The sequence below is a fragment of the Panthera tigris genome, chromosome D4, assembly GCF_018350195.1.
Source record: "Panthera tigris isolate Pti1 chromosome D4, P.tigris_Pti1_mat1.1, whole genome shotgun sequence".
Lineage (NCBI taxonomy): Eukaryota > Metazoa > Chordata > Mammalia > Carnivora > Felidae > Panthera > Panthera tigris.
In genome coordinates this window covers 55,996,787-56,024,356 of record NC_056672.1, presented here as the reverse complement: position 1 = coordinate 56,024,356, position 27,570 = coordinate 55,996,787, and the positions used below count along the sequence as shown (strand labels likewise).

Below are 27,570 nucleotides of genomic sequence, written 5' to 3'. Positions count from 1 at the left end.
TTTCTTTGTGTGTCTGAACAGCAGGAAAACCTGCTAACTTGAAGAAATGCAGGGGTGGGTAAGATGGTGTGTGTCTTGGTCTTGCCTTCTGCCGGTGCCATTCTGAAAATAGTCCTGGAGTCCGATCCTGGGTGGCCACGGGGTGGCAGTGTATACCCACTTTTGGGCTAATGGAGGCACGATAATCATTTTTGTCTTTCCAGTATATCCTGTCCACCCCCACCCAGAGTAGAAAGTCTTAACTTCTCCAGGACACCTGACTTGTAGAGGCCCACAGGGGTAGAGAGCAGACATACCCCCTGGTGGTGTCTGAGGTGGGTGAGGCAAAAGAGGTGTGTAAGGTACACTCATCCCAGGGACTCTGCATTTGCCTTCTTAAATTTTGCGCTTTGACACCTCACCTACCTCACCTTCTCTGAGGTTCAGTAAGATCCAGGCCACTCTCACTTCTTAGGCCTCCTGATATATCAAAAGTGGAAGGAACATGGTTATAAAAATTGTAGATTCTAAAAACTCAAATTTCTAGTGAACGAAATACAGAAGACTACATGTACGGCCATTTGGAAACAACATCAAAAGTTTATAAATTTCTGGGGTGCCTGAGTGGCTCAGTCAGCTGAGGGTTGAGTGTCTGACTTCAGCTCAGGTCACGATCTCACAGTTCGTGAGTTCGAGCCCCGCATCAGGCTCTGGGCTGATAGCCCAGAACCTAGATTCTGCTTCGGATTCTGTGTTTCCCTCTGTCTGCCCCTCCATTGCTTGCACTCTGTCTCTTGCATTGTCTCGAAAATAAATAAACGTTAAAAAAAATTGTTTTTAAGTTTATAAATTTCTTACTCTGAGTGCATGTGAGGCCCAGGCAAGATGACCATTCCAACACCCCATTCGCACCATCATGTTGGCCATGACAGAATTTGGCCGAGGCCTCGACAACAATGCAAAGCCAAACCTCCAAGGATTTCTCCCACCCTGTAATCCAGTTCTCCCTCTATGCTCAGAGCCCACATCTATCAGAAATGCCCTGGAAGCTTCCCTTATAATCTCCCCCTTCCCTTCCACATAAGACTCTGCTTCCAGGCTCCTCCTGTCTCAGCTACTAGGTCCAGTGGCTATTTCTTAACTTTAATTTGAAACACTCTTAAAACACTTTTGGCTTCTAGGACACTACTCTTCCTAAAATTGCCTCCTTTGCTTGATCTTTCTTATCTCCAGCCTTTGACTTCCCAAGATTTAATTCTCAAACTTCTCTGTCTATACCCTTCCCAGGAGTTCTTAACCATTCATGACTTTATTTTTTTTTTAATTTTTTTTAATGTTTTATTTATTTTTGAGACAGAGAGAGACAGAGCATGAACGGGGGAGGGGCAGAGAGAGAAGGAGACACAGAATCGGAAGCAGGCTCCAGGCTCTGAGCCACCAGCCCAGAGCCCGATGCGGGGCTCAAACTCACGGACCGCGAGATCGTGACCTGAGCTGAAGTCGGATGCTTAACCGACTGAGTCACCCAGGCGCCCCCATTCATGACTTTAAATACCATCTGTGTGCCTTTTTTGAAAGTAGTTTTATTGAGGGGTACCTGGGTGGCTCAGTTGGTTAGCATCTGACTTCAGCTCGGGTCATGATCTCAACAGTTGATGGGTTCGAGCCTCACATCCGGCTCTCTGCTGTCAGCCTGGAGCCTGGATTCTGAGTCTCCCTATTTTTCTGCCCCTGCCCTGCTCATGCTCTGTCTTTCTCTGTCCCTCAATAATAAAAAAGTTTTATTGAAATATAGTTAGTATAACATTAAGTTACTTAAAGGTGTACAGTATAATGATTTGATCTATGTATGGTGAAATGATTACCACAATAAGTTAACATCCATCACCTCACATAGTTACAGATTCTTTTTTTCTTGAGATGAGAACTTTAAAGATCTCTCTTAACAACTTTCCAATGTACAATATAGTATTTAATGTACTAATATACTACTAATATAGTATAAGAGCACTAAGCTTCACATTACATCCCCAGGACTTATTTATAACTGGAAGTTTATGCCCCTTGGCCACCTTTCTCATTCCTCCATTCCACCTCTACCTGCCCATACCCCCTGCCTCTGGCAACTCTTAATCTGTTCTCTGTTTCTATGAGTTTGGGTTTTTTTTAGATTTCACATATAAGTGAGAACATAACAGTATTTTGTCTTCATCTTGACTTGCTTCACTTAGCATAATGCCCACAAGGATGAATGGATTAAAAAAAAAAAGTACGTACATGTTCTGGGATATCATGCAACCATAAAAAAGGAAACCCTACCACTTACAACAACATGGATGGACCTCAAGGACCATCTGTACATCTTGAATCCTAGTTTGTTTGTTTTTTTTTAGCTTTTTAATGTTTATTTATTTTGAGAGAGAGAGACAGACAGCGAGCAGGGGAGGGGCAGAAAGAAAGGGAGACACAGAATCTGAAGCAGGCTTCAGGCTCTGAGCTGTCAGTACAGGGCCCGATGTGGGGCTCAAACTCACAAACTGTGAGATCATGACCCGAGCCAAAGTCGGACACTCAACCGACTGAGCCACCCAGGCACCCCTTGACTCCTATTTTTTTATCTTAGCCTAAACCTTTCAGCACCAGATTCAGATATCTGACTGCCTCCCTCTCCCCTGTCTAATTGGCATCTCAAACTTAAAATGGCCACGCAAACTGATTTATCTCCCAAACCAACGCATCTTACAGTCTTTACTGTCTGAGTTAAAGGTACCTACATTTACTCAGCTGCCAAAAACCTTGGAGTCATCATAGATACCTTTCTTTTTTTGACATTTTATTTTTAAGTAAAAGTACACCAGCCAGGCTCCCCATCTTGGATATCTTTCATTCTCACATCGAGAGAATGAGAATGAGAATCCAAGCCATCAACAGATCCTGTCAGTTTTATCTTAAAAACATATCCAGAATCTACCTATGTCTTAACACTTCCATTGGTACCACCTGGTCCAAGCCATCATCACTTGCCTGGATTACTGCAATAGCCTCCTAATTGATCTTTGTGCTTATATCCTGTGTGGAGGATTCTCTACACAGTAGCCAGAGTCAAGACTTCTACTTTCTGCTCAGACATTTCTTTGTTGTTTTGTTTCCTTTGCTCAGACGTTTTCAATGGTTTCCATCTCATTTAGTCCTTTCACTGCCTCCAGGAACCTACTCCCAAGGCCCATGTTACCTATGGACCAAACATCCAACCATTTACCCCAGCCACCCTAATTTAGCTCAGTGGCTTCCTTGCTTTCCTTCTGACGCATCAAGCAAACTTTCATCTCAGGATGTTCGTACCTGCTATTCTGGCTGCAGAGCTCTTCCCTAGGTATTCCTATGGCTGTCTTCCTCCCCTCCTTCAATTCTTTCTTCTTCCCCTAACATTTCTGTAATAGCAGCCTCTCTCTCTCTCTCTCTCTCTCTCTCTCTCTCTCTCTCTCTGTGTGTGTGTGTGTGTGTGTGTGTGTGTGTGTGTGTGTAGGTACGTTCCATGCCCAATGTGGGGATCAAATTCACAACCCTGAGATCAAGAGTCACATTCTCTACCAACTGAACCAGCCAGCCACACCCCCTCCTTCTGTGGTGGTTTTAAAATAACTCCATAAAATTTTTGATAATCCTTGGGATGCCTGGGTGGCCCAGTCAGTTAAGTGTCCAGCTCTTGATAAGGGCTCAGGTCATGATCTCGTGACCTAACAGCACAGAGCCCACTTGGGATTCCCTCTCTCCCTCTGTCTCTGCCCCTCCCCTCACTTGCTCTCTCTTTAAAGAAATAAATAAACATTTTTTTAATTAAAAAAAAAAGTATATATCTCCCTTAAGAAGTGAAGACTAATTCCCTTCCCCTTGAATGTGGGTTGGATATTCATGTAATTTTAACAAACACATGGCAGAAGTGACTATGTAATTTCTAAGACTAGACCAAAAAAGCATTGCTGCCTCCTTTGGTCTCTCTTGGGTCACTCTCTCTGGGAGAAACCAACTGCCATGTAGGGAGGACCCTGAGGCAGGAGATCCTTTCCTATGGAGAGGTCCACCTGGGGAACAGCCTCCTACCAACAGCCATGTGAGTGAGTCATCTTGGAAGTGGATCCTCCAGTCCCAGTCAAGCCTTCATGTGACTGTAGCTACAGCCAACATTTATACTACAACCTCGTGAGAGGCAGTGAGCCAGAACCATCCAACTAAGCCACTATCAAATTCCTGATCCACAGAATTGTGTGAAAATAAATGTTGTTTTAAGCTTGCTAAGTTTGAGTGTAATTTATTATGAATACATAACATACATCCATCTCTTTCTATTCCCCTCAACCCAGATTTATTTTTCCCCATTTTAATTATCACCATCTGATACATTATGTATTTCCCCACTGGAATTATACCATTATAATAAAGACTTTGTTTTATTTACTCCTATTTCCAACAATGTCTTGCACAAAGTAGCTGCTTGGTAAATATATGTTGGATCAATGGAGATCTAGATCTGTCTTTGTCTCTGTGAGGTATAGAATCAGATGGGAGCTAAGTGAGGGTATGAGAGACATCCTTTCTTCTTCACAGATGAAGAGAGAGATAAACCAGGTCCCAGTAAAGCTTCTTGCTTCCCCTCAACCCTTCCCAGTTGTAACCCTCCTGGTCTGGACCCCCAAGATAGGTTTACTATGCTTGACTAATGATTGATTCCTTTCTTTGGGTGAAGCTGCTCAGTCCCTTACCCCTCTCCTCCTCTGCCCCTTGTGAAGCAATCTCCAAAACTCCCAGAACTAGAATTTCTCCAAGCCAGTTCCTACCTTTCCAAGAAGAATCTTACCATCTATCTCTATCCAGGCACCTCCTGTTCTCTGAGCACTGAAGGGGAAATGGGTGTATGGGGAGCAAGCTGGCCGTATGAGTTCTGCAAAGCTCTACTCTCTGCCAGGAGCCCCTAGGGCATGTTTGCCATGGCGTATTCAGATTCTCCCCTCTAGGCCCAGAGGAAGGGGCTTGATGCTTTCCAGGAGTATTCACACCACCCAAAGCCACTGGAGAGGGAGCATCAGTACTGAGGACAGTTGGATGACCAAGGCTTCTTGGGGGGTTGGGGTCTGACTGGCTGTCAGGTCTGAAATCTGAGCAGAACACTGGAGTGAGCCAAAGTTATGAGCAGTACTGAGCTTCAGTATGGCCAGAGATGGGCCAAAGAGAACAAGGACTTAGTGCCACAGTGGAATGTGGGTCAGGGACAAGTGTGGAGGATAGAGACAAGGAACGCAGAGGGGTGGGGCTCCTGGGTGGCTCAGTTGGTTTAGCGTCTGACCCTTGATTTTGGCTCAGGTCATGATCTCAAGGTTTGTGGGATCAAGCCCCAAGTTGGGCTCTGTGCTGACAGTGCAGAGCCTGCTTGGGATTCTTTCTCTCCCCTCTCTCTGCCCCTCCCCTGCTCTCTCGCTCTCTCTCTTCCTCTCAAAAGGAATAAAAATAAACTTAAAACAAAAAAAAAATTTTTTTTAACTTAAAAAAAAAAAAGAGCAGAGGGGTGTCACCTACCACAAGAATCTGGTGAGAAGAGCTAGTGGTCCAGGCCGGGGCAAGCTGGGTCTGAGAGGAGGGGACTGACTGGGGGAGGAGAAAGTAGGCAAAAGTCACACCTGAATTTCTGCCTCCTAGAGGAATCTTGGCCCTGGGAACAGTGCACCTCACTAAGTATGAGGTCAGGAGATGGCCCCTGGTACTGGGTGTGATATAGCCGAGTTTCATACTCATGCCAGGTGTCACCCCGACAGATACGGGTTGTTTTGTTCATTCATTTGGTAGGTCCACCCCCTTGGGCACAGGAAGCAACTGAGGAATGTATGAGGGTTCCTATGAGGAATGGGGTCCAGGCTGCTGAGAGAAGAAATTGTGGCCTGCTACTCAGGACAGTGGCAAAAGAAAATAAGAAATAAGAAATATGCATCTGGGGGATAACTAGAGTTAGGGTGGACCTGGAGTAGTTGGCTGAGGGGTCTAGAGATACAGACTGGAGTCACACACACAGGGTTGAGGATGTGCAAAATGCTAATCACTGTTGAAATGTGGTATGAGTACCAGAGGTTCATAATACTATTCACCATTCTTGTGTATATGTTTGAAAATTTCCATAATAGAAGGTCACAAGAGATTAAAAAGAAAAAAGTGTGACCATGTATCTGCATGTGGTATGTGTGTACCCTGCCATGGATGTGGACTCAGTTCAGAGACCTCTGAGTGCCAGAGTGCAGACATGTGAGTCCACCACCATGGGCACGTATTGCACAAACTGCAACCTCCCTGCGGTTGAGGACAGCACTTGTGCAGGGCAGGGGGAGAAGCATTTGCTCTGTGCAGACCCTCCATATTCATCTCAGTATCTTGCAGAGTGATTCCCCTTTCATGATCACAACCTGCCCAGGCCATTGGCGCTGTAGTGTCTATGTTACCAAGTATGTGAGACAGGGCAGCTGTGTGCCCGAACTTGTGACAGTATGTGTTGGTGTGTGAACACGGCTGTTCGTGTGTGAATGCCAGGCACTGAGTGTGGATGTGGGGGCACGACTTGTGGGTGTGGCGGGGCCCTGGTCCAGAGTCCAATGGTGTTAGACTCCTCACTCTCCTTCGAACGATTCCTGGCAGCTCTCCAGCGCCCCCTCCTCCCGTTCTGGCAGTGTGGAGGGGGAACACCTGTTGGGGGGCTGGGAGCGGCAGAGCCCCGGGGGGCCTCTCCCCCCGCGCCCCCGCCCGCCCTGCCCCTCTCCGGTCCCGCCCCCGCGGCCGCCACCAGCAGAGCGGCGCGTGAGCGCACCGCGGCCAGAAGAGCGCACCGCTGCGGGAGCGCACGGCTGGGGACCCCGCGCAGGGAGCGGAGCCGAGGTAGGGGCTGCCCGAGAGGCGGGCAGAGCAGAGGGAACGCCGTGGAGACGCCGGGGGCACCGGGGCGCGCCAGGCTGGTGAGTGCGGCCGCGGGCCGTGGGGAGCCAGAGAGCGGGCGTCAAGACCCAGCGGTCCTCAGCCCGCCCGGTCCGGGGCTCTGCCCCCCGCCACCCTCTGTCCTCGCGGCCCCTCAGTGCTAGCCCTCTGCGTTCTCTGCCCCGTCTCTCCGTCTGTTTTTCCCTGCCTCAGTCTCTGTCTCCCTCTATTTGCTGTCTCGCCTTCTTTCTAATCTCTCTTCTCTCTTCAGTCTCTGTCTCCTGCTGCGTCGGTCTTTCCCTCTCTCTCTCAACCACTGTCTCACTGTTTGTCTCTCTCCATCTCTGTCCCTGTCTCTCTCTCTGGACTACCTGTCACTCAGGTCTTGATATTTATCTCTTACTCCTCTCTCTGTCTCTTACCTTCCCTATCTACCCAATATCTCTATCAATCTCATCTCTCCCCACCTCTGTCTCTCTGTTCTTATCTCTGCCTGATTATCTCTGTCTGTCCCCACCTGTCTCTCATTGTCTCTCTGTCCCATCTCCATTTCTCTTTCCGTATCTCTCCTATCATTGTCTCTCTTTCTGATCTCGCTTGCTCACTCTCGCTCTCTCCTCTCCTGTCCTCTCTGTTTCTTGGTCCTTGTCACCCTCTCTGATCTGCTCAGTCTTTACCTGTCCTCTGTCAATATCCATTTCTGTTTCTTTCGGTCTGGTCTCTTGTCTCTCCTGCTGTTTCTACCTATGTCTCTGACAATGTCTGGGAAATCTATCTTTTTGCCTTTTTTCCTATGGCCCCCTGCACTTCCTTGAATCAGTGACCACCTCCTCTTGTGCTGGGGGTTGTGGGGGCAGCAGGGCCCAACACTCATAATTCCCACCCCCACAGGCGGCCCTTTCCTCGGGGCCCCGCCTGGTGCCAGCCCCCCCACCAGCGGGGGGACTGCGCCTGGAAGCTGTAATGGAGGCCCTGCAGAGGCAGCAGGCAGCCCGACTGGCCCAAGGGGTGGGGCCATTGGCCCCTCAACGCCCATTGCCACCACCACTACCTCCCTTGCCTGGCCCTCGGACCCTGCAGGCCCCTGAAGGGGCCTTGGGGGAGGTTGGGACTGAAGAAGAGGAGGATGCGGAAGAGGATGAGGAAGGGGAGGAAGCCGGGGCAGAGGAGGAGGCAGCCGAGGAGAGCCGTCCAGGGACCCGGGGCCCCAGCTCACCTTCAAGTCAACCCCCTGGACCTCATCCCCATGAATGGACCTACGAGGAACAGTTCAAGCAGGTAGGACCCCCTACATGTCTGGCCCCCTCCCCTTCCTCCTCTCTGGGCAAAAGCAAAGCCAGGTGATTCGTAGCCCATCCACCCCCACTGCCCTCTGCAGGATGGAAAAACAGAGACACGGAGACCTGGAGAGAGACAGTGGGAGGACTGAAAGATAGATTGTGACAGGGAAGCAGAAAGAGACCTCCAGAGACATGGAAAGAAGTGCATAGACACACACTGAAAGGTGTAGGAGATGCCCAGAAATGTGGAGGCATGACAGACTGGAGGCTTTTGGTGAGGCTAGAAGGGAAAGTGGGGGGGTGTAGGAGCTTCAGGAATTCTTTTCAGGGAATGGGATCTGGGGAATGGGGATTCCAGTGCCAGCACTATCTTACCCTACCTTCTCACACATCAAGTAACAAGGTCATATTCCAGCAACCAGTGGGGGTTTCCTGGGCTGCATATTTCTGTCTCTGGAAGCAGGATGGAGGTTGCCACTCCTTTCCCAAGCTGATACCCTCATCTCTTCCCTGTCACATTGCCTCCATCCAAATCCTCTCCCTGGCCTGAGTTGTGTGGGTGACAGTTCCTAGCCTGTGATGGCCACACTATAGCCGCAGTGTGACTAAAGGGCTCCTGTACAGATGGGAGTGACAAGATCTTACTCTGAGAGCTTTAATTTGAGGTTCTTCCTCTCTGTGGAACCCATCTGGATGTTATTCTAAGGCACTACTTCAGGCTGTCACTATGAATGTATTATAAAGGGCTCTGACTCCAGGTGTGCTATTCTGGTGATATTACTCAGAGGATGTTGGTCTTGGGGACTTTTCCCAAAAGTGTTAATTTGCGGCTAGTACTCTGTGGCATTAATGTAAAACTTGGAGTGTTACTCGGTGCTCTGTTGCTCTAGTGACTGTTTCTTTTGGGTATAATTCTGGGGATTATTACTTGGGAGAGCATATGTATTACTTTTGGGGATCCATCTAAGACTTTGGGCTTAGTTCTTCTGGGGAGTATAGGTCTAAAGTGGATCTCTGGGTTTTGTTTTTTTGTTTGTTTTTAATTCTGAGAGTTCTTAGTGGGGAATGGAGTGTTACCTATTGGTATTACTCAGGGACTGTTATTCTGGGTAAATGACTGTTACTCCAGGGCTTGTTTCTGCTGGGTGGTATTTGGGAGGTGATACTGGAGATGGGGCTCCAGGTGACTGGGATGACCTCTGGGTCTTTCAAGTTCTGACCCTGCAGGTCCTGGGCGGTGTAGGGCCATTACCTCTGTGGCAGCTTCTGTAGTGAGTAGGTCACTGCCCCTGGAAACAGACCAGAAGTGGGGCTGAGGGGCCCCAGGTGTCAATCCAAGAGATTCCGAGCATCTACTCTGCCTGAACAATGGGTTAGAGGCATCTCAGTCCCTCATCCCCAGCCATGGCACACAGAGATGTGAAAAGGAAGAAGCCCTTGCAAGAATAAACAAGCGTGAATGAGCAAGCACCTCAGAGACATCTGTCAGCTTCCTCAGTATAGAACACAGTCCCAGCCTGACTTCCTTCCTGGGGATCTTTGCATGCCCTGGAAGGCAGGCTAAGCCTCCTAAGCTACCTTTAGTCCACTATTCCCCAGAGGGATGGTTTGAGCTTCCCAGGGCACCCCTGGCCAGTGGATCTCCGGTCTCTGTGTGTGTTAGGAAAAAGGGCCCCTCCCTGCGCCCAGGGGGAGAGAGTCTAATGCCAGGGAGTCCACATTTCAGACCCTACTCACCCCTTTAGCTGAGAACCCTTATTCAGGATTTAACCTGAGTTGGGGTCCCAGGGGGAGGGGGGGAAGTCAGTGGAGCTGAAAAATGACCTCAGTCCTTCCCCAGCTGTACGAGCTTGATGCAGACCCCAAGAGGAAGGAATTTCTGGATGACCTGTTTAGCTTCATGCAGAAGAGGGGTGAGTGGGATGATGTAAGGGAAGGACCCCCACCTACCAGTTTTGAGGAAGGGAGACCCCAGGGTTTAGTCCCCAGGTTGGCTCCTCTCTGCAGAGGCCTGAGCTTGGCAACACCTAGCCTTTGGGCCCTCGATAGCGTCTTTAACCTCTGACCCTGCCCCCCTCCTCCACCCAGGGATTAATTAGTGGCCAGCCCACTGGCAGGTTAATGAGTGTGGGATCAATTGGGAGGGTGGGAGGGGAAATGGTTGGGGGCTGGCCTGGGGGGTTCCCAGGATTGGGGGGTTGGGAATGCCTTGTTCCTCTTTCAGTGGCCCTTCGTCCAGCCTTGTCTCTCCTCAGTTTCCCCTTGCTTCAGGCAGGGGACATCCAATATGCTCTACAGCAGAAAGGACTGGGATTAGACTGAAGGAAGGACTTCTAAAGGGTAGGCTGGGGGCCATGTGAGTTGGGGTTGTGGAGGAGGAGGAATTCCTTTCCAGGAATCTCAGAGATAGAAGAAAATGCAAGGGTCCAGGAGGAGATCAGGGTGGGCGGCAGTCCATCACTTAGGCTTCTCCCCAGATTCATGGGTCCGAAGACTGACTCATTATCTCTCTCTACAAAGCTAATTAACTCACTTGGAGCTTGGCCTGATAAGCCACTAATTAACTGGCTGCACTGCACCCCCCTCCCTTAGTGCAGCTGCTGGTCAAAGTCCCTCAGCTCCCACCACAGGCCCAGCACCCCTTTTGGGATCCTTTCTAACCAGGGACCCTCAGTGGGGTCCCAGGTCTTTTTGGTCCCCAGGGAGGCCCAGTCATTCTGGTCCCAGTGTCCCCTCCCTGACCCTCCCTGGGAGGTCTCCCTTCCACTGGGGAAAGTGGGGTAGAGTGGTCTGAGCAGATCCCAGCATTCCCTCCATCACCCTCAGGACGGGAGCTCTGCCTCCCTCTGGTCCTTGCCTCCCTCTGCTCCCTCTGCGGGAGGGGGAGGGTGCGGGGGGGCGGGGAGGAGGTCCCGTGGGACCGATAATTTCCCCACATTAATCAGGCCGCAGCTAATTGTTCGGGTCCAAAGGAGGCGGCGGAAGGGGACGGGATCGGTAAAGAATTAACTGGGGCCCATCGCTCAGAGCAGACAGGCCCCTTTGTCAGGACTGGCCGGCGGGGGCGGCGCGAGCTACGGAGTTGGCGAGCCGAGGCGGGGGCTGCTGCTTCTCCCATCCGCCACTTCCGCCATCCCCCAGTCTCTGGCAGCCACCCCGGGGCCGCTGCTTAGGGGAGTTCAGCTCTTCAGCACTGTCAGGAAGTCCTTACTACGGTCTACCCTAGGGGTTGGCAAACTAAAGCCGGCTGGCCAAATCTAGCCGCCTGAGAGATAAGCATGGTTTTTACATTTTTAAATAGTGAAAAAAATTAAAAGACGAATAACATTTCAGAACGTGTGAAATTCGAATTTCAGAGGCTGTAAATAAAGTTTTTATTGGAACACAGCCGGGCCCATTCCTTTAAATATCCTCCATAGCTGCTTTCAAGCTACAATGGCAGAGTGGAGTAGTTCTGAAGGGGAGGTTTGGCCCTCAAAATCTGTAATATTTACCGTCTGGACCTTAACAGAAGAAGTTTGCCGACCCCTGATCTAGCTTCCTGTCCTTCCTGCTACAAGCCAGATCTTGGGAGCTCTGTGGGCTCCGCCTGGAATCCCCCTTACCCCTCCCTCCCACTTCCCTTTTCTCTGAGATCCCGTCCTGTACCCTGGCCTCCAGGCAACCGACTCCTTCAGTCCTTGAGGATGTCCGCAGACAGGGTCTTAGTCCTAGTATTCTGACTCTCTGCCTACCTCTCACCAGGGACGCCAGTGAACCGCGTGCCCATCATGGCGAAGCAGGTGCTGGACCTGTACGCGCTGTTTCGCCTGGTGACAGCCAAAGGCGGCCTGGTGGAAGTCATCAACCGCAAGGTGTGGCGGGAGGTCACGCGCGGCCTCAGCCTGCCCACCACCATCACGTCGGCAGCCTTCACTCTACGCACCCAGTGAGGCCAGGCGCGCGAGCGGAGGGGGCAAGGAGCGGGAAAGGGGTCGCAGGACGTGGAGGGCCCAGGGGCGGGCGTTTCATTGTGGGACTTGATCAGTGGGATCCAGCCTCCCATCTACCCCGCCTCGTCCGTCCGCCCCTAGGTACATGAAGTACCTGTACCCGTACGAGTGCGAGACGCGGGCGCTCAGCTCCCCAGGGGAGCTCCAGGCAGCCATCGACAGCAACCGGCGCGAGGGCCGTCGTCAGGCTTACACCTCCGCCCCGCTCTACGGCTTAGCTGGGCCTACACCTCGGGGTACTCCCGGCCAAGTCTCCGTTCCTGGCCCCGCCCCGCCCACGCCCAGCCCACGCCCTGCCCAGGGCTCCGCCTCCGGCCTGCCTGCTCACGCCTGCGCGCAGCTGAGCCCGAGCCCCATTAAGAAAGGTGTGAGGGGACAGGGTCTGAGATTTGGGTGTCTGTGAGACCTGGGGGTGCGCTGAGATACAGAGAACATTAAAATGTGGGGAGTCTGAAGTCTGAGAGGCATTGAAGTCTGTAGTAAGGACTGACAGGGCACTGAGGTTTGCTGCACGCGAAGGTTTAGGGGTCCTCAGGTTTGAGGGTCAGTGAAACCCTGGAAGGTCTGGGGTACGGGTTACTGCGGTGTGGGCCTGAAGCTCGGGAAAAGGTCCTTTATCTAGAGGAACTCCATTCCACATCTGTCCACCTAGGGCTCCCATTGGCATGTAGTTTTTGCCTCCTGTGGTCTGTATTATTTAATAACTGAGAGCAAGGAAAGGCCCTAATTGTCTTGGACCAACCTAGACATGTATATATTGGCCCTTTGGGCTCTCCAGCTTCAGAGCCTCAGGCTGAGACTCTGGATGGGAGGAAAAATTGAACTTGGTGCTTGAGCTTGGGTGACTTCCCTTCACCCCAGCCCTAGGGGGAGAACCAAATGCAGAGGCAGAGTTGGTTGGGCCATGGGAGTTGACTGACCTGTTCTTCCAGAGGAAAGCGGAATTCCAACCCCTCGACTGGCACTGCCTGTGGGCCTGGCTTTGGGACCTGCAAGGGAGAAGTTGGCACCAGAGGAGCCCCCCGAGAAGAGGGCTGTGCTGATGGGGCACATGGACCCACCTCGACCTGGAGCTCCCCCTAGTTTCCTGCCCCGTGGCAAGGTTCCCCTGAGGGGTGAGCAGGGGCTTGTTGCTGAGAGGGCTTCGGGCCTATACACTGAGGGAGGACAGACCCATCACCTAATAGGTGTTGGAGGCGGGACAGATAAATCCCTCAATAGACAACTGTGTGATTATAGGTGTGGGGCTGAAGTGGAATGGGGGCTGTCTGTAAGGATGGAGGGGGGAGCTTGAAAGTCTGAAGTCTGATTCTCCAAAATGTGACTCCCCTGTCCCTCCTGGACAGAAGAGCGGCTGGATGGGCCTCTCAATCTGGCAGGCAGTGGTATCAGCAGTATCAACATGGCCCTAGAGATCAACGGGGTGGTCTACACTGGTATGGGTACTGCAGGCTGTCTACACTGGCATGAGGTCAGGGGTATTTGCTCTGGCATGGGGATTTTAGATTTTCTCAGCTAGCATGAGGTTCAGGGATATCCAAACTTGCATGGGTAATGTGGGGTTCATGGGATTGCTACAATGGCATGGGTTAAAGGGTGTCTACAATGGCATGGGGTCTAAGGCATGACCTCTCTGGCATGGATACCATGGGATGTCTGCCTTGTCATGGACCTATGTATCAGTGTAAATATTTCTTGTTTACCTGTTTGAGGGTATCTATATTGCCATAGGAGTCTCTAACTGACCTAAGGAGCTTGTCCACATTGGTTTGTGGCAGGGATATGTGTGTGGTGTTGTAATAATCAGGACACTGACTTTTGTTTTCCTCTTCTGTTTCTGTGCCTACCTCCTCCTGCCTGTGTTTTCCCTCCACCACCTCCTCACCCCTTTATCAGGTGTCCTCTTTGCTCGCCGCCAGCCTGTGCCAGCTTCCCAGGGCCCAACCAACCCTGTACCCCCACTCCCTACAGGGCCACCTTCCAGCACTTCACCCTGAGAACTCCCACTCAGATTTAAGAGTCCCAGCCCCAATGCTGAGTGGGGTCCCCCTCACCTTGATTCTTCTAGGGCACCCAGTCTAGGACCCAGCCCTGGGAGATGACATCCCCACCCCCACCCATCCATGCCCTGTGGACTTGAAGCCAAAGAGTTTTCTTTTGATGTTACATCTACCTCATTGTAAAGGGAGAGCACCTCCTCCCTGGCCAACTCCAGCAGCATCTACCAAAGAGTTCTGCCCTCCCTAACCCCCATCATTTCCTCATGTGCCTCCCTGTGTCAGTGTCATCTCTAGGACCCCACCTCTTCAAATCGGACCTGCTTCTCCTCAGAAGCCAGGTGAAGGGTTAGGTTGGGGTGTTGTGAAGGAGATATCCCTCAGGTCACATCTGAATAATAAAGCTGCAGTCCCTCCCTCTCCAGTGCCTCTTCTTGTTTGGGTCTGGGGGTTGGGAGGAATTATGTGGTATACACAGGTTGTTTTTGGGCCAGGGGTTCTCAAGAGGGGAAGACAGAATAGCAAAGGGCCGTGAAAGTAGAGGGGCTGGGTTTCATGATTCAGACTGCCTGGGTTCAAATCCTGATTCTGCTACTATAGTGCGGAGTGGCCTTGGGCAAGGCATTAGTCGCTTGAACCTTAGAAGACTCCTAAAGATCATGGTATCTCACGGAGTCTCCTACTGATCTATGGGAATGGACCAATCCTGAAATAATAGGTGTATTTATATCGGCAACCTCGGGGAATAGGGTAGGAAACGTCTCTGGTACCCTTCAATTAGAAGAAGAAAAGTAAAAGTTTGGACAAGCAGGAACTGGAAACTAGGACAGAGCCTGATAGGTAGTCGTTGCCTTGGTAACCAGACAGCTTTTGACACCTTTCGCTGGCCCTGCCGGTCACTTCCGGCACCCGAGGGCTGAGTCGTAACGTCACTTCTCGTATTGAGGGATGCCCCCGCGCTCTGATTAGCCAGCCTTCTCTATTTGGCCGGACGTCCCGCCCTCTGCCTGTTCCTCGGCTGAGGCGGGGGCGAGGTAGCTATGGCGGCTGTCAGCGACGTGCAGCGGCTACAGGCCCGGGTGGAGGAGCTGGAGCGCTGGGTGTACGGGTCTGGCGGGCCGCGCGGCTCGCGGAAGGTGAGTGATCTGGGATCCAGTGCTGCCTTTCTGGGGCAGAGCAAGAGCGGCCTACTGGCATGGTCCTCGGGATAGGTGCAACCGCTCCAGCCTCGTCGCCCGCAGCCAGACCTTTGGAATAACAAAGGTTCGGAACCTTTCGGAGCTTATCGGACCCACGGGCTCCATTTCCATGGAGGACACTCAGCGTTATTAGGACCGATTGCGATGGGCTCATTGTAAACTGTGACTAAGACTGCCTCTGTCCTCTCGGGCTGGAGACCTAACACACTTGAAAATCTGACTAACGAGAGTTTCTGTAAGAGCTGAAGTCCACAATGGAAGGGCTGGCACAGAGCCCTGCGTAATCAATTGCTAAATATTGTGCAGAAAGAGGTCCGTGGGACACTGGAGGGCGCAGAGCAAAGGTGGATAAGGAAGGCTCCCGGAATGAGAGATGAGGTCTGAGAGAGCCAGAATTAGAGGGAAGGGATTGGATACCCGGTGGGTTGTTTTTTTGTTTTTTTGTTTTTTTTTTTTTTGAGTTTATTTATTTAGAGGCGACAGTGGGGGGGGGGGGGGAGGCGGGCCAGAGAGAGAGAGAATGAGAGAATCCCAAGCAGGCTCCCTGCTGTAGGCGTGGGGGTGGGGGGTGGCTGGATTCTACCAACGGTCATACCATGACCTGAACCAAAACCAAGAGTCCCACACCTAACCCACCGAGCCACCAGGGGCCAGAATACCGGGTGTTTAGATATGGATGGAACACTCCTTCACACCAGTGACTGAATTTTGACAACCGTGAACCTTAGTTCTCCTACCCTCTCCCCCCCCCCCTTTTTTAATATAGGAAGACCTTTTACTGAAGGTAGAGTGTCAGGCATACCCTGGAGTTAGATGCATCAGAGATAATGATGTCTGTTTGTATACTTCTTATGGAATTGTCACTAGCAGATTGTGCCCCATTTGAGAACTGATTTTTCAAAACATTCTCTCCCTTTGACATCCATGACAAAAATCCTCCTTGTTTTCCTTCTACCTCTGTGGCTGTTGCTGCTTAGTCCCATTTGCCTCCCCATATATTTGACCCTTGAATATTAGCATTCTTCACCCCATATTCTAAAACCTGGGTAAGATCATTCACTTTCATAGCCTCTCCCTCTATTTGATCCTTTAATATGGGAATTCCTTACCTTCTACCCCTAGAGCCTAGGTAGGTTCAGCCAGAGAGGTAGGAACCAGGTTATGCTAATGTCCTATAAACTCTAACATAGTTAATTACCTTCCCAATCAGACTTGAAACTTCCCAGAGACTACATGACTATCTCCCCCTTCACACTGAGGATTCCCAGAAGGTGGGGTTGCATCTCCTTTAAAACAAGAGAAAGGGGCGAACCTATTTTGCTGGGATAAAGAGATTTGGGAGATGAAGGAATGGGGGTTCTTTACCTCTTTCAAGCCTTGGTCAAGCAGCGAACCTTGGAATTAACTTTCAGTCCCCTTGCAGGTGGCTGATGGCCTGGTCAAGGTACAAGTGGCTTTGGGGAACATTGCCAGCAAGAGGGAGAGGGTGAAGATTCTGTACAAAAAGAGTAAGTGATTCCATAGGGTGCCTGCCTTCCCTCCTTCCCATGCCTATGCTTCCTGGGACCTGGCCCTTGCCTTCCAGCCCAGTAGGTCATTGGAGTCACTCTATGGGGATAGAATGTGAAGATATTTCCCTGCTGAAGTGGTGTCATGGGGTGTGATTTCTACTTTGTGGTTAAACTCCAAGCCCATGACAGTGTCATAAGTTATGGGATAAGGGCTCTGCCTCAAAAGTCCTCTGGTGAAGGAGGGAGGAGAGGTATAGTATTTCCACAGGCAAGGTTCAGAGGCAGGAAGGAAATTAGGCACTGAGAACCCAGGCTTGGCTCAGCCATGCCTTTTTGATTATGTCAGAGCCAGCAACCTAAAAATCAGAAAAGGCTCTCACTTGTCTTGGTGGCACTGAGGAGCAAGTGGCCTTCCACTTTTGGTGAAGATAGGTCAGTGGGAATGCTGAGGGTTCCAGGATAGTGGAGGCAATTGTGTTCCCAGCTGTAAAGGCTGAGTTTGGCCAGGAGGTATTCACAGGGGAGAGACAGGGAGGTGGGGCCCAGTGGAAGCCTGCTGATAGATACTGTGGGTGTCATCTCCTCACTCAAGGCTCTCCCCAAAGTTGATCACTAATATCCTTCTAATATCCTTCATAAGACAGATTTCCCACACCCCACCCCTATGCCATTTTCTGTTTTGCTTCTTTTCTAGTTGAAGACTTGATCAAATATCTGGATCCTGAGTACATTGACCGCATTGCCATACCTGATGCCTCTAAGCTGCAGTTTATTTTAGCAGGTAGTGCTGGCCAATCTGTGCACATGCATCTGGGGATTATGGATTATGGGGGAAGTTGGGCATGGAGATGGCTTCCCTGCCAGTCTTCTCATGGATACAGCACTGGAAGCTGCAGTCTAAAATTCTGGCCTGGCTCTTGGCTGAGGCCTGAGGTCATCCTGTGGTCTTCTAGTGAACATTGGGTATGGTATACTTCTGAGCCAGCTGAGGCCATGGTGCCAGCAACACTGGGAACTACTTCAGTTTTCTAACAGTGGTCTGCCTCTAGGATCTTCCTTCAGAACCTTCCTCATTTCTGCTCACTAGATAAAGGAGCTTCTAGGAAAGGGTGGGAGCAGAGAACATTGCATTTGGGAGAGGTGAGAATATTGGCACGGGTTTCAGCATTTTCCTTTCATGTGAGAAGGCACAGGTGTTTCAGAGTTCTAGGCAGGAACTATTCACCTGGCAATGTCTGCTGCTCAATTTAGTCAATCACTCCATGAGGTAGGGTTTGCCAAGTACCTGTGTTTGTTAATTCATTCAGAAGATGTTTAATGATCATTTTCTGTGATACAGACCATCCTCAGTGTGAGGCATACAGTGGTGAACCAGAATGCCCCTGAACCATTGCCGCGGCTCAGGTGCCAAGTTCAGGAGATCTTTTCCTATATTAACTCTGGAGTCCAGCCTTTCCTTCCCTCCCTGGCCACTGTCTGCCTGGATTCACTGAGTTTGTTATAGCAGGCTAGAGGAAGAGGCCTTAGAGTTAAAACTTCAAGAAAGGTGGTATTTGGGGAAACCTAGAGGCTCCTTGGGTTCAAGATGGGTCATACCAGAGGCATCTAGGAGAGGTGGGAGCAGAATGGGGGACTGTGCACCTAGAGAAGGGGGCAGTGAGCAGAGTAGCTGCCCCATGCTGCAGGACTCAGCCATCTACCCTGTCAGGTCCTCAGTCCCTTGCATGGAAGTAGCAGTGCCCAGGTTTGCCTCACTGCCACTATCTTGTCTGTTTATGTCTCAGAGGAGCAGTTTATCTTATCCCAGATTGCACTCCTGGAACAGGTGGAGGCTTTGGTGCCTATGCTGGACAGCGCTCACATCAAAGGTACCTCTTTAGGTCTGCAGCTCTACCACTCTGCTTAGGGAGGTGGGTGGATGGACAGGACTTCCTTGTGCTTCAGGTTCCCTGGGTTCAAGCTAAGTCTGCTCCTTGTCTTTACCTCAACCCTGGGGATACCTGTCATCTGCATTGGGATGAAAATTGCCAGAGCAGAGAATTCGTTTTCAGAACCTCAGGCAGTTTGGGCCTAAGGACACTAGTGTAAGTCCAGCAGCTCCCAACTCTGAGTATTCCTTTTACCTTCTACCTCACCCCTCAGCATCTGTCCTTTAGGCTGCTACATAGCCCAGATTTTACTATAAGAGTTCCTGCCCGGTGTGTGAATGTGTATAAATTCTTCCTGCTGCACTGTTGAGAACAGTCCCTGGGCCTGAGTTTTGACAAACAGACAGTGACTTTAATTGAATCCAGATATCCATCTTGTCTGTCTCTGGAGGTATTTTTTCCTGTTCCCCCTCCCTACCCCTGATCAGCTATCTGCTGAGCATTTGACAACCTTAAGCTATAGGCTCAGCATGGTGGCCAGGGCTCTGGGTGTTGGATTCTAGGTGTCCAGCTTAGGAGCCTTGCATTCATCCTCAGCCCACCTTCAGGCTCCCTCTTCTAGGCAGACCTGGACCCACTGGACTGAGAGCAAAGGAACAGATCCCATAACAGGCAAAGCTGTCTTTACCTCACCCTGCTTACAGCATTGGGGTGGAGGTATGGGGCAACTCTGGGGACCCCAAGGTTTATTTTCTCCTAGGGCCCTGTATCCCCACCCCACCCCCCACCCCTGCCTTGGGTCCGAGAGTAAGACTGGGATGGGCAGGGAGCCACACCACCACCTTTAGCTGCAGTGGTCGATGAAGCCTGGCGTTTGCTTAGCTTCTCCACTCAATACTCTAATCCTGCTGAAGACCTAATAGACTATTGAACAGTCCCGGGGGAAGGCACAAGCATCATCGGGCAGTATGCGTTGTGTTTTACAGCCGTTCCTGAGCATGCCACCCGCCTGCAGCGCTTGGCCCAGATCCACATCCAGCAGCAGGTATGGGAGGGGAGAGGACTGGAAGAGAAAGACGTGGAGAGGCTCCTAGTCCCCACCGCTGCCGCCTGGGCAAGCAGCCTCAGGCTACCCTGATGTCAGCTCCAGGGGAAACCTGAGGGTTTATCCTTTTATCTTCCTCGGCTTTAGAGAGGGAAAGGGACTTGCTTGGCCACATCGGGATCTCTTGACTCTCTGAGTAGGACTATTCTGAGATACCAGAAGATTGATGATGGGAAGTACCCAAGAATTTCTGGGGATGGTGTGTCCTTGACTATGGGTGGAGGAGCTGTTTTTTGGTTTTTTGTTTTGTTTTGTTTTGTTTTGCCATTCCCAGGCCCCAAAGTTTAAAGAGGGTTCAAATATAGGGGGCAGGGGAGGAGGACACATACTAGCAGGAGTGTTTCCTTAAATGTGTGGTTCACTCCCCCTTAGGACTGCTGTTAGGGTACCCATCCTGGAGCCCCATTAGAAATTTCCTCCTTTTGACTCTGGGGTGAAACACTACCTTTTCTAGGCTTTATGAGCTGTGAAGGTCCCTGACGAGGCAGGAAAGTTAATGGGAAGTGGGGGCTTTATCCAACCCCTTTCTCTGCCATATGTTGTCCCCGTAGGACCAGTGTGTGGAGATCACTGAGGAGTCCAAGGCTCTCCTGGAGGAATACAACAAAACTGTATCCTTTCTGCTCAGCCAGGCCCCTGAGGAATGTTGTCCAAAGCCCTGTCCTTTTGTTCCATCTCCATCTCTGTCTCTTTCATCCCATCCCAGTCAACCTGTTTCCCTCCTCCCCTACCCTTTGGCAAATGCAAAATCTCTCCAGTCCCTCACTCAGGCTCCTGTTCTCACCTTGACCTGCCACCAGACAATTCTTCTCTCCAAACAATTTGTGCAGTGGGATGAGCTACTTTGCCAGCTAGAGGCCGCCAAGCAAGTGAAGCCAGCAGAGGAGTGATGGTTGCTCCCCATCCCAGGGTGGGCCAGGACAGCCAGGTTCCAGGGCCCTGTGTTAACCTGCCTTTGTAATAGGGCAGAGGCAGGTCTGTATTTATTGGATTCACAGCCTACTTGTCTGTATTCAGGGGCTCTGAGATCAGAGGTCTGGCTACTTGAGATTTGCTATTTGCACCCACTCCCCACATCAGTGTCCTATTCCAGTGACAATAAACTATAGAAATCACTGGAGCAGTGTGCCAACTTCCTGGTCTAGGATGGGAGTGGTGGTGAGGATGGGGGTGGTAGAAGGCAGAATTGTCAACCTTCCTAGTGGTTGGACCAGGAGGTATACTCATCCTGATCTGGCTTTCTGGGAGATGTAGAGTTCTCAGGACAAATGCTCTCATTTGATTGATATGAATGGAGTATTTATTTGTGTATCCATTTATCCCACATTTACCAAGTATCCTCTAAATGTCAGGTGCCATGGTAGGTGAGGAGGACACAGGTAGGGTCCACTTGATCCCTGCTCTGCACAGACTAGCTGGGGAGACAGTCAAAGAAAAGAGCAGTCCTACCAAGTGGGCACAAAACAAAAAGGAATGAGGGAGGCAGTCCTGGAGGGTGATATGTAGGATGTTTGAGAGCAAGGGAGTAGCATGTGCAAAGCAGAGAGGAACCTTGAGGTTTCTCTCATGGGAGTTTACTTGGTGCTATTAAGCGGGAAGAGGAGCCCAGAAGAGGTTTGGTTGCAGGGCTTTGGGCTCTGGGCTGGGGTGGGGGGCGGGGGGAGGGGTGGTTGTTGCCGGGTGGAGAGGGAGGGAACCTGAGGATAAAGAGTGGAGGAGTGGTGCTTCACTCCAAGTGTTTGCTGCCCCCTTGTGGTCTCAGGGAGTGCTGTCGTCCCAAATCCCTTTTTAACAGTCTGCTGGCCACCCAACGGTTTCACTAGCGTCTCAAATTCAGCATGTCGAAAAGAAGTCTGAAACTGGGAGTCATCCTAGACTCTTTCCTTCTCAGTTCAGTCACCAACTCTTCACCAAACCTACGTCTTCCAACTTAATCTACTTTTCTGTATTCCCACTGCCATTTCTCTTAATTCTCACAAATAATTTAACAACTATTTGAGCGCCTATTATACACTAGGCAACATACGAGTCTCAGTGGACACGCCCCCGGGACCCCGCGGCCTGTTCACCGGCGGGCCGTTGGTCGAGGCCCAGTTCCCCCACCCCCACCCCCTCTGGCGGCAGCACAAATTGGTTTGCTCACAAATTGGTTTGCCCCCTGATGAAAACCCTCCGTGGCTTGCCATGCCCACAGAATTAAGTCCAATGTCAGAACTCGGTGACCAAGGGACTCCCCCGCGCAGCAGCAGTCACTTCGAACGGAACCTCTTGCCTCTGTCCAAAGTAAAACCCAATGCTTCGCCTTTGTTCTTGCTGTGCGCCCAGCTGGTGACGCCAGCGGAACCATCTTCTCAGGGCCAGATCCTTCCCAACTTTGGGACACGAGTCTCTGATGGTGGCTCCTCTCCGCAGGGCTCTCTCTCCACCCCAGTAGGGATGCCCTTGCTCCAGGATGTAACATCGGAGACTGTCTACATGTTCATGGTCTCGGGATGTTCTGGCTCAGCTGACTCCTAGGCGTCCCCGCGAAACTCAGCTTTCCCGCTTAGGCACCGCTAGGCACGGCCCCTTAGGTCCCGCCCCTACACGGCGTGCGCGGCCCCGCGGCTTCGGCGCGCTCCCGGCTTGGGCGCCATCTTGGCTCCTGATCGAATTTGAGGCGTTCGCGGCCGGGGCGGTGAGAGCGAGAACGCAGTGGGGTGGGGGGACCCTGGAGGTAGAGGGAAGAGAGGGGAGGCTGGTCCTTGGTCTCTGCGGCTTGCTGAGCTCTGGAGTCCGCCCGTGGCGGTGGAGACGGCCAGGTTATAGACTCCGCTCTATGAGTAGCCCAGGCAGCCCTCCGCGTCAAGCCTCTGCTGCCGTTTCTGAGGGATCTGGGCTGAGGGCATTGACACTGGGAATCTCAAGGTGAGGGGTGCATGGCCCTATCCTAAGGATCCCGGAGTGGGAGAGAAGTTCAGTTCTGTTTGAGGAGCATCTGGACGAGTTCTTGGCTCTTTCCAGGGAGCTTGGAGTATAGGAGCCTCTGCGAGCGGAGTGAGGGGGCCTTGTCCCGGTCTTGGAGAGCTGTAGGTGAGGAGCGCTTAGTCTGGTTTTCGAAAGTCTAGGGCAAGGGTGTAACCGGGGCCCAGGAGTGCAAGAGCACCTGGCTTTGGGATCCCAAACAGACCAGGTTCTGCCACTCCTGGCTGACAAAATCCGAAGGCAGAGAGCCAAGTGGTGGTGAAACAATAATTTATTTCAGTGAGGCCAACACCGGAAGACAGCAGACTAGGCTCAAAGACCGTCTTCAAAGTGCTGAAAATACTTCTAGGTTTATATAAGGAGAATGTGAGACAAAGGTCGGTCCTTAGGTGCAAGAAGCAGTAATGGGCAGATTGATCATTGTCTTGGGGCCAGTCAAGGGGGTCTTGCTGGCATTAGGGCAGCCATTATTGCTTGAGGGTTATTTTTGGTTCCCATCAAGGGATGCTTTGCCTGCAGGATCTTTTCCCTGAGTTAAAAGATAAGCTGGAGGGGCACCTGGATGGTCTGTAGAACATGCAACTCTTGATCTTTGGGGTTGTGAGTTTGAGCCCCACATTGGGTGTAGAGCTTACTTGAAAAAAAAAATGGGGGAGGAAAATATAAACTGGAAAGAACTTTTTTTTTTTTAATTTTTTTAATGTTTATTTACTTTTGAGAGAGGCGGAGACAGAGTGCAAGCGGGGGAGGGGCAGAGAGAGAGAGAGAGAGAGAGCTAGAGACACACACACACAGAATCCGAAACAGGCTCCAGGCTCTGAGCTGTCAGCACAGAGCCCAATGTGGGGCTCGAACCCACGAACCATGAGATCATGACCTGAGCTGAAGTCAGTGCTTAACCAACTGAGCCACCCAGGTGCCCCTGGAAAGAACTTTATTAATTAGAAAGTATAGATTGAGGTAAAAATGGAGGTTCTTGAAGTCCTTGTTTAAGGCTCATGCCCTGTCCCAAGGAGCTCAAGATGAGAGAGGCTCATTCCCAGTCCTATGGCGCTTGGGATGAGGGGGCTTGGCCCTATCCTAAAGACCCCAGTGTTTGATGAATTTGGTCCTGTCTCAGGGACTCCAGGGTGGAGGGAGGGTTATGGCCCTGTCCAGAGGAATGGGGTATGTAGGATACAGCCCCTTCCCAGGGTAAAGTAGGCATGGCACCTTTTCTTAGAAGCTGGGGGTGAGGGGATATGGTCCTATTCCTGGGAAGTCTGGGATGAATAGGACCATATCCTGGAGAGCTGGGGTTGGGGGGTGTCCTGGGGCACATTGCCCAGCATTCATCTGACACTTCCCTGCAGTGGGCCGTGAAATTCAGACACAACAGCAAGTGGGATGGAGCACTACCGGAAAGCTGGCTCTGTGGAACTCCCAGCACCTTCTCCGATGCCCCAGCTACCTCCTGATACCCTGGAGATGCGGGTCCGAGATGGCAGCAAAATCCGCAACCTGCTGGGGCTGGCACTGGGTCGATTGGAGGGTGGTAGTGCACGGCATGTGGTGTTCTCAGGTTCTGGCAGGGCTGCAGGAAAGGCGGTCAGCTGTGCTGAGATTGTCAAGCGGCGGGTACCAGGCCTCCATCAGCTTACCAAATTGCGCTTCCTGCAGACCGAGGACAGCTGGGTGCCAGTCTCACCTGACACAGGCCTAGATCCCCTCACGGTGCGCCGCCATGTACCTGCAGTGTGGGTACTGCTCAGCCGGGACCCCCTGGACCCTAATGAATGTGGCTACCAGCCTCCAGGAGCACCCCCTGGCTTGGGCCCCACATCAAGCTCCAGCTGTGGCCCACGACCCCGAAGAAGGGTTCGAGACACTTGGTCCTGAAGATCTGCTGAGCAAGCTGTTCCCCAGGCGTGAATGTCTAGGTTGGCTTTGCCTTCTCTGAGAAGTCTCTGTAACTGTTCAACATCCCCAACAAGACTTGAATCTACAGAAATAAGCCTCCCTGTCCTGCTTCCCCTTCTCTCTGGTGTGTGAAAAGGGACTGCTACAGTGACAGGTGTGCAGTCTTAGGTGGCTTCTGGATTGCTTAAGAAGGGCTTACTCAGCCTTCTCCCTACTGTGCTTCTGTCTTTTCTTCTGACAGAAATCCAGGGAGTGGTTAGGAAATAAAGGTTCTGCCTAATTGTCTGATGAGCCTCTGCTTGACCTGTGTAGAAGTGGGATTAAGGGAGGGGGAGTCCCTGCACCCCCCTTCCCCTGGTTTAGGGACATTTTTCTTTCTCTGCAGCATTTATTATAGTATAGTGGTTAAGGTCATGGTCTCAGGTAACAGACTGCCTGAATTTGAATCTGCCTCTGCCATTTGCTAGTAAATTACTGCTTTGTGACCTTGGGCAAGTTACTGCTCTGAGTCTTAGTATTCCCATCCATAAAACAGGATATATATATAGTGCTTACCTCATAGGGTTGTTATGAGGATTTTTTTTTTAATGTTTATTTATTTTGAGAGAGCAAGTAGGGAAGGGGCAGAGAGGGGGAGAAAGAATCCCAAGCAGGCTGCATGCAGTCAGCTCAGAGCCCATTGCAGGTCTGAACCCCATGACCCTGGGATCATGACCTGAGCTGAAATCAAGAGTCATGCTCAACTGACTTAGCCACCCAGGCGTCCCAAGGATTTTTTAAAATTTATTTATTTAGAGAGAGCGAGAGAGAGCACACAAGCAGGGGAGGGGCAGGGAGAGAGAATCCCAAGCAGGCTCCATACTGTCATCTCAGACCCTGATGCAGGGCTCGATCTCACATACTGTGAGATCATGACCTGAGCCAAAACTGAGTCAGACACTTAACTAACAGACCCACCCGGAGGATTGAGCTCCCTCAATCAGGACAGAGCACCCCTATGAGGCTTAGATGTAGAAATATGCACATATGACTCTTAGATACCACCTGGGCATATAGTACTATATAAATGTTAATTGCTATCATTATTAATGACTCCATTTACAAACATGTATTTTCCTATCTTAAAAACATAGCTCATGGGACATCTGGCTGGTGCAGCTGGAAGAGCATATGGCTCTTGATCTCAGGGTTGTGAGTTTGAGCCCCATGTGTGTAGAGATTACTTAAATAAATAAACTAAAAAAAAAAAAAAAAAAAAACAGCTCAGTCTCATATCTCCCTTCCAGGCCTCATCCTTTCTTTTTTACCCCTGGCTACTCCTTTTCTGTCTCAACTTGGCCTTAGACTCTCAGACTTACATTGGTAAGGTCAGGGGCATGAGGAGAGAGGTAAAGATTGCAATGGTAGCCAGGGGTCTGCAGGGATCAGAGCAGGATTGTGGGCAGTGGTAGACTCAGTGAAGAGTTGAATCAGTTGGGTCTCCCACTGGATTTTGAGGTCTTCCCCAATATTTCCAGTGACTGAGTGTCCAGTCACTAGGAAAGCATAAACTTGGGGCTGTTGTGGGTTCACACTGTGGCAGGATGAGCCCGTCAATTTGAGAGTGTTGAACTGATGTTTGGCTGAGTCTAGGCAGGAGGGGATGGATTGTTGGGAGAAATCCAACAATTGGAGGCATCAATAAGGGCTTAGGGCAGGGATGAGGGGACCAGAAGGCCAGAACGCTATGGTCAAAACTTGAACACTATGTTCTGTGCTTTTCAAGATAGGTTGACCAGAGTGATGTGAAAGACCTTGAGGGAAGGGCAGGTGATGCAGATTCAGGGGATATTAGAGACAGGAACCCTCTGAACTGTTGCCCAGTCAGGCCTCTCAAATACAGAGGGTCAAGGAGCATCAAATACACCCCTAGAGGCTGTGGCAGGGATTCTGGTGTCTTGCTACCAGCAACTCCTGACTTCTCCCCATTCTCTTTGTGGCTAACTCAGGTTTTTGCTCCCTCCCAGCTTCTGTGTATTGCTTTTTCTCTAAGTATCTCCACTTGTGTGTCTTCTACCATAAAGAGCTGTCTGAGCGTCCTTGTTCCCCAGAGCTTTGGGGCTAGGCCAATTGCAGACTGTTGATGTGTGGCTCAGCATCCCATCCTGATCCAGCCTGCTGTGGCCAGGGTGGAATAATCACATGGAATAAACATGCTGACCTGTGCTCAGGGGATGATTCAGAAAGGTGGTATTACAAGCTCTGGGGGTCCTAGGAAGGGTTCCCATTTGGGCAGTTCATAAAGGCACCACCTAGTAACTCCAGGATGATGGCAGGGCTTGTGTGAAAGAAACTGAGGAGGGGGTCAAAATCTCTTGGAAGGAACAGGATCTATAGCTCAGAGAATCAGGAAATAGGCCACAGGAAGAATTTTAGGAAGGGAACCCGAGAGAAGATAGTCCTTTAGAGTCAGAAAGCTTGACCCAATTTAGGAGGGAGCATAAGAGTTGTATATAATTGCTGATTCAGTGTCTTCCCATTCAATATCTCCTCCTTAATTCACTCCAGTATGGCTTCTACCTCCATAATTTGTTAGAAAAGGTTATGCCTTGGCATGAAAGGTAAGGAAGTGGAGACAGCTCTTTCAAGAAGTGGCATTGTGAATGGGAGGAGAGAGGTGATAAATAGTTGTAGAGAAATGTGGATGCAGTTTTCTATTTTAATGAGTTAGAGATTTGAACATATTTGTAGGTTAATGGAAGAAGCTAATAGTAAAAGTTTAAAGAGGCAAGAGACTCTGGATAACTCATAGAATGAGACTCTTCAAGGGGTAAAAGGGAATGGGATCC

At 50.8% G+C, this 27,570-nt stretch overlaps 3 protein-coding genes across 10 annotated transcripts; all 3 read left to right on the top strand.

Annotated features, from left to right (window-relative positions):
- The first annotated feature begins 6,946 nt into the window (after positions 1 to 6,946).
- ARID3C (AT-rich interaction domain 3C) lies at positions 6,947 to 14,668 on the top strand. Of its 2 annotated transcripts, XM_042964770.1 has the most exons (8): positions 6,947 to 6,968; positions 7,819 to 8,205; positions 10,048 to 10,120; positions 11,952 to 12,135; positions 12,281 to 12,564; positions 13,132 to 13,314; positions 13,546 to 13,635; positions 14,096 to 14,668. In XM_042964770.1, exons 2-8 carry the CDS (start codon positions 7,891 to 7,893, stop codon positions 14,194 to 14,196), a joined length of 1,230 nt encoding a protein of 409 aa, XP_042820704.1. In that variant the 5' UTR covers positions 6,947 to 6,968; positions 7,819 to 7,890; the 3' UTR covers positions 14,197 to 14,668. The 2 variants fall into 2 exon arrangements, with proteins under 2 accessions (XP_042820704.1, XP_042820703.1); XM_042964769.1 differs by lacking the exon at positions 13,546 to 13,635.
- A 452-nt stretch (positions 14,669 to 15,120) lies between these two features.
- DCTN3 (dynactin subunit 3) lies at positions 15,121 to 20,994 on the top strand. Of its 4 annotated transcripts, none has more exons than XM_042964570.1 (8): positions 15,121 to 15,332; positions 16,819 to 16,903; positions 17,601 to 17,687; positions 18,691 to 18,786; positions 19,761 to 19,819; positions 19,967 to 20,051; positions 20,431 to 20,490; positions 20,680 to 20,771. In XM_042964570.1, the coding sequence occupies exons 1-7, from the start codon at positions 15,237 to 15,239 to the stop codon at positions 20,451 to 20,453; spliced, it is 531 nt and encodes a 176-aa protein (XP_042820504.1). In that variant the 5' UTR covers positions 15,121 to 15,236; the 3' UTR covers positions 20,454 to 20,490; positions 20,680 to 20,771. The 4 variants fall into 4 exon arrangements, with proteins under 4 accessions (XP_042820504.1, XP_042820505.1, XP_007076607.1 ...); XM_042964571.1 differs by having other exon boundaries at positions 15,129 to 15,332; positions 18,691 to 18,774; XM_007076545.3 differs by lacking the exon at positions 19,967 to 20,051 and having other exon boundaries at positions 15,133 to 15,332; positions 20,680 to 20,994.
- Positions 20,995 to 21,573: 579 nt separating this feature from the next.
- RPP25L (ribonuclease P/MRP subunit p25 like) lies at positions 21,574 to 25,027 on the top strand. Of its 4 annotated transcripts, XM_007076548.3 has the most exons (3): positions 22,564 to 22,786; positions 22,883 to 22,951; positions 24,196 to 25,027. In XM_007076548.3, exon 3 carries the CDS (start codon positions 24,230 to 24,232, stop codon positions 24,719 to 24,721), a length of 492 nt encoding a protein of 163 aa, XP_007076610.1. In that variant the 5' UTR covers positions 22,564 to 22,786; positions 22,883 to 22,951; positions 24,196 to 24,229; the 3' UTR covers positions 24,722 to 25,027. The 4 variants fall into 4 exon arrangements, with proteins under 4 accessions (XP_007076609.1, XP_007076610.1, XP_007076612.1 ...); XM_007076547.3 differs by lacking the exons at positions 22,564 to 22,786; positions 22,883 to 22,951 and adding an exon at positions 21,574 to 22,556; XM_007076550.3 differs by lacking the exon at positions 22,883 to 22,951.
- Positions 25,028 to 27,570: the final 2,543 nt, after the last annotated feature.

Excerpts from the sequence above, each read along its gene's own strand:
- RPP25L (XM_007076547.3), top strand. The coding sequence starts at position 24,230 with ATGGAGCACTACCGGAAAGCTGGCTCTGTGGAACTCCCAGCACCTTCT.
- ARID3C (XM_042964770.1), top strand. The coding sequence starts at position 7,891 with ATGGAGGCCCTGCAGAGGCAGCAGGCAGCCCGACTGGCCCAAGGGGTG. Across the intron at positions 12,565-13,131 it reads CCCGAGCCCCATTAAGAAAG|AGGAAAGCGGAATTCCAACC; the intron begins GTGTGAGGGGAC and ends CTGTTCTTCCAG. Across the intron at positions 13,636-14,095 it reads CAACGGGGTGGTCTACACTG|GTGTCCTCTTTGCTCGCCGC; the intron begins GTATGGGTACTG and ends CCCCTTTATCAG.
- DCTN3 (XM_007076545.3), top strand. The coding sequence starts at position 15,237 with ATGGCGGCTGTCAGCGACGTGCAGCGGCTACAGGCCCGGGTGGAGGAG. Across the intron at positions 19,820-20,430 it reads AGATCCACATCCAGCAGCAG|GACCAGTGTGTGGAGATCAC; the intron begins GTATGGGAGGGG and ends TTGTCCCCGTAG. Across the intron at positions 20,491-20,679 it reads TGGAGGAATACAACAAAACT|ACAATTCTTCTCTCCAAACA; the intron begins GTATCCTTTCTG and ends ACCTGCCACCAG.